The 4,781-nt window shown below is 45.1% G+C and overlaps 1 protein-coding gene across 1 annotated transcript in view; it reads left to right on the forward strand.

Annotated features, from left to right (window-relative positions):
* The window catches only part of Ppm1h (protein phosphatase, Mg2+/Mn2+ dependent 1H), a 166,844-nt gene extending 163,200 nt beyond the window's left edge, over positions 1-3,644 (forward strand). The window contains exon 5 of the mRNA XM_055612004.1: positions 3,497-3,644. Within this exon, the coding sequence (XP_055467979.1) occupies positions 3,497-3,644 (148 nt within the window). The remainder of the gene's footprint in view (positions 1-3,496) is intronic.
* The last annotated feature ends 1,137 nt before the right edge of the window (positions 3,645-4,781 follow it).

Raw genomic sequence — 4,781 nt, forward strand, 5'->3', positions numbered from 1 at the left:
TGTGTGTGTGTGTGTGTGTGTGTGTGTGTGTGTGTGTGTGTGTGTGTGTTACAGAAACAGAAAAAAAAAATGCCAACACAAACTCTGACCATTTGAAACTACTGGGAATACCAGGCAAGAAGGTACACACTTACGATTTCATGATCTCAGTACTTTAGGGCTGAGGTGGTAGAATTTTGGCATGTGGGGCAAAGCCCTGTCCCCACAGACTAAAACAATGAAATACCCAAAGTCACAAGTAGTAGCCTGCATTCTTGCCTCTGTGCTCTTCTGACTAGTGTTGTCCTGGTCCCCAGCCATTTCTCATGACTGCCAGACCTGATCAGGCCTGTTTGCCTCATGACCAGACAGCCATCAAGAGCTCTGTCTGGACTTGCCAGAGCTTCTTTTCCTGACTTTGTTTTTTCTTTTACATCTGTCCTTTCTTGTCAGCCATGTTTTCCCACAGTTTACCGTGTCCACATCTCATCTCCTCTCAAGCTCATTTAAGGTGTGCTTAACACGAATGACGGAAGCAGCTCACCGAGTCAGCAAAGCTGCTTTCTTTCTTTCCTGAGACAGGATCTCTCAGTGTAGCCCTGGTTATCCTGGAATTCACTTTGTAGGCCAGGTTAGCCTCAAACTCAGAGATCTACTTGCCTCTGCCTCCTGAGTGCTGAGATTGAAAGCATATGCCACCGCCTTTACCATCATTGGCCAGCCATCGGGGAGATAAACATGGCCCTAATGTTACAGGTGACATCATTATTACTGCGCTCGTGGTTGTGCTTCACACGTATAATACAATATAAACTAAGAAGAACCTCAGGCGAGCATCTGAGAGGCTGTGCTAAGTCTGGAGCTGTAGGCTGTGGGACTGAGGTGTTCATGTAGCTCTTCAGCCTAAAGCCTCCATGGATGCCATTCTTTGTTTTTTTCATACTTATTTATTTTGTGTGTATGTAAATGTTTGTGCAGCACATGCCTGCCCTTGACCTCCGTAGAGGTCAAACGAGGGCATTGGATCTCCTGGAACTGGAGCCACAGATGGTTTGAACTACCATGTGTGTACGGGGAGCTGAACTTGGGACCTCCTCAAGAGCAAAAAGTGCTCTTAACTGCTCCGGCAGCCCTCTCTCGCTCTGTCCTTGTTTCTTGATCCCAGGAAGAAACTAGGTGGTTGAATCTTCCTTCAAGCATGACAGGCTTCCACGTTCAGCCAACACTCCTCCGTGCAGTTAGAAAAGGAGGCAAGGAGGCGGCAGAGTGTCTAAGACACTGCTGGCCACGCAGGCTGTGGGAATAGTTAATTCTTAGAGGCTGGACGACGTGGAATGTTCCCAGCCCTCCTCATTTGCTGCAGCCCTTGCTTTTAAAACGAAGTCTGTGTCAGCCTGAGCACTCTACCTTCTTAGGAGGATTAGGAAACACATGGGAAGGTTTCTTCCCCAAGATTCCAAAGGTAAAGCTGAGGTACCCTGAGCAGGGAAAAGGTCATGGATGCCTTGTAAAAAACACTATAGTCCTTGTGGAGCTCCTATCCTTTCCACATCAAACTCCCCTTCTTTCCTTGCACTCTGCCGAGGGTTTGGTTATGAGTCTTGGTATCTACTTTGGAACACTGCTAGGTAGAGTCTTTCAGATGCTTTCTGCGGTAGACTCCTGTCATACGTTCAATGCATATCCCATTTGTCTTTCTAAATGAGGATTGATCATCATACCCCATGTCCGCTTTCTTGATTATCTTCTTTAGGTGCTCCACAAGGACCAAACATATCTGGGCACAGGGTCTTTTCTGAGATGGACACTCAACCAAAGACCATGAGAGGATAAAACCTAGAACCTCTGCTCGGATGTGACCCGTGATAGCTCAGTAATCAATTGGTTTCCCATAGTAAGGGGAACAAGGACTATTTCTAACAGGAACTCAATGACTGGCTCTTTGACCTCCCCACCTCCCAAGAGAGGAACAGTACTGTTAGGCCACAGAGGAGGACTTTGCAGCCAGTCCTGAAAATACCTGACAAAATGGAATCATATGAAAGGGGAGGAGATCCTCCCCTATCAGTGGACTTGGAAAGGGGCAGGGAGGAGGTGAGGGATACAGCTGGGATACAGAATTAACAAAATGTAACTAATGAGAAAAATAAAATTAAAAAAAAAAAAACAAAACAAAACACTATAGTCAGGCTTCCAAAAGGCCTTACGTAGGTGACATTTATTTTCTTGGTGATTTGTCACAGTCTGTCTCATAGCTGTTTAGGTTCCAAACATGATTTAATCACGGTACACGTCTCAGATTTGTTATCAGAGCTGGGCTTTCCTTAACCCGGCTTACAAACTGATCTTCAAACCAAAATGCCAGTTGACATGCAGAGAAATATAGCTGACTGGTGCTTTCAGAGCACGTAAAGCAGCATATTCTTTCCTGGTAGCCAAGCACGCAGGGAGGCAGGTCAAAATCAGAAGGTTATTTGGTGAACGTGCAATCAGGGGGAAATAGATGAGCCGCTTATTTCCTGGCATAGACTTGGAACTTAATCCATTGAACTCTGTAGTCCGGCCCTGCTGGACTTCTTTGAAGTCTCTCAGCTAAGATTCTCTACACCAATCAATATTTGGGGAGAAATCTGCCAGTGTTTGATTTTATTTTTATGCCTCACAACTAACAGAAGTCCATGCCCACAAATAACCCATTACATTACACTTTCTTCTCCTATGTGTTCATGGTTTTGCTAGCTCAGTGTCATCCTTTCTCATTAAGCTTACCATTTGAATCTCAATGAACAATCATCTTTTCAAATTCTTGAGTGATCCCTCATTGTCCTTACATGAACTATAGGAAAACGTAACACTAATAAAGGCGCATAGAGAAACCCACCCACACCAGGGCTTATCAATCACTCACACCCTTCACCCTTCATCCTTCATGTGGTATTTTCCTATACCACATGAAGTATTTTTCACATCTTTCTTTAAATTTTTTGAACCTACTTTTCAAGAAGGTTTACCACAACCATCAATGAAAAACAAACTACTACCCTTTGATTTAAAAAAAAAAAAAGATAGCTTTTAAAAATAAATACATTGAAGACAGAAGTTCCTGTTTTGCTTTTTCCTTCATGTACTTATTGAGCCAAACACTGTTTTGTCATGGAAAACTGGACTTGTGTGGATCTTTGTTAAGGTGTAAAAACACTGAATTAGGATTCTTCTGGATCCTTTGCAATACGTAACATCTAGAAAGGATGAACAGCGGAATAATGTAAGAGATATTTAATGTAATAATACCTAGCTCAACTACCACCCGAGACATACATCAGGCCTCATGCTTATGAGAAGATGGCTCTAGCTTTATTAGTAGCAGTAGTAGTGATATTGTAATTAATGGTAGCAATGTTTAATTTTAAAGGTAACTGGAAAATGGATGGCCATCGTGATGTCTCTTTCCCAGCCCCTCAGCCTTGTGTCTGCCCGTGCTGCTCTGACTGTCTCATTCCTGCTTTTTCCTGCACAGGTACACACTGGCAGCTCAGGACCTGGTGATGCGTGCCCGAGGCGTCCTGAAGGACAGAGGATGGCGGATATCAAATGACCGGCTGGGCTCAGGAGATGACATTTCTGTATATGTCATTCCTTTAATACATGGAAACAAACTGTCATGAAAGGGACCCAGGGGACTGGGAGGACAGACGGGAAGAAAACTGGGATGCCTCTGAGGAGGGTGGAATTGGGGAGTGCCTGGGCTGGATTCCAGGTGATGCAATTTCTTCCCAGCCCAGATGGGGAATTTGCTGCCAAAAAGCCTCTGGCTTTGCTTCAAGGCAACCCTTAGGTTTCCATTTCTTCTTTGGTAATGGGTCTGGACACTGAATAAGAGCAAAACACAAAGCCTGCTACTGAGTGTTATGTTTCTCTTGGTTTCTACTGTAGGGCTCCTAGGTGGCTACTGCCTGTTTGGGGGCACAGGCATAAATTTATTTATTTTACCTAGAACAGGAGGGACAGCCATTCCAGGTGTTACTGGTAGGAGACTTCTGAGCCTGTCAGGCTGCCAGGTTCTCTCGGGTGCAGAACCCCACTGAAAAGTTGGAAACCATGCCTCAGAGAGTACGAGCACTCATTGTTGTATGCTCAAGTTATTTCAGGGATTCTGCCTTGTGCTTCCCCTTCCTTCTCCCTGCTCCTGTCTCCCTTGTTCTCTCTATTCTTTTGTGGTAATAATGGAGTGAGGCATAGACTTTTTTTTCCCCTTTCTGACATTCCTTGAATCTTTCCCATTCCCTTCCACTAGGACTTTGCAATATGTCATTGGACAGTTCCCGTAGCAGAGACTAGCCCAATCTGGCGTGTCCCATCTTGTGTCCCATACACACGATAGTTTTGTCCAGAGCCATAGCCCATGTGACAGTTTCTTTGCTGTATAACATTTACCCACAGAGTTGTGTTTTCTCACCAGATCAATGTTCGCTTCAGGATGTGGGTGTTTCACTGGACCAACAGCTCCTCTGTTATCTTTAAGGTCCCTCTCTGTGTCTGGAGATGCTGCTGTGAGAGGCTGACTTTTCGTTTCTGGCACTGGTGGTGCTCTCCCACCTTCTGTGTCCTGGAGACTCATAGGAAGCGGCAGCTTGCTGCTTAGGAAGTTCTTGTATCCATCAGTCAACCATAGTTCATTAGGGAAGAAGGTGGGATTCAGGCTCCTTGGCCGCTGACTGTTCTCCAGGCCTCCCACCTGGGGTTTAAGCATCACAGTTCCGCTAAGTAGCGGCTCTTCCTGTCACCTCTGTGCAAGGGTAAAT

The sequence above is a fragment of the Psammomys obesus genome, unplaced genomic scaffold (assembly GCF_907164565.1).
Source record: "Psammomys obesus unplaced genomic scaffold, mPsaObe1.curated_primary_1811, whole genome shotgun sequence".
NCBI classification, from domain to species: domain Eukaryota; kingdom Metazoa; phylum Chordata; class Mammalia; order Rodentia; family Muridae; genus Psammomys; species Psammomys obesus.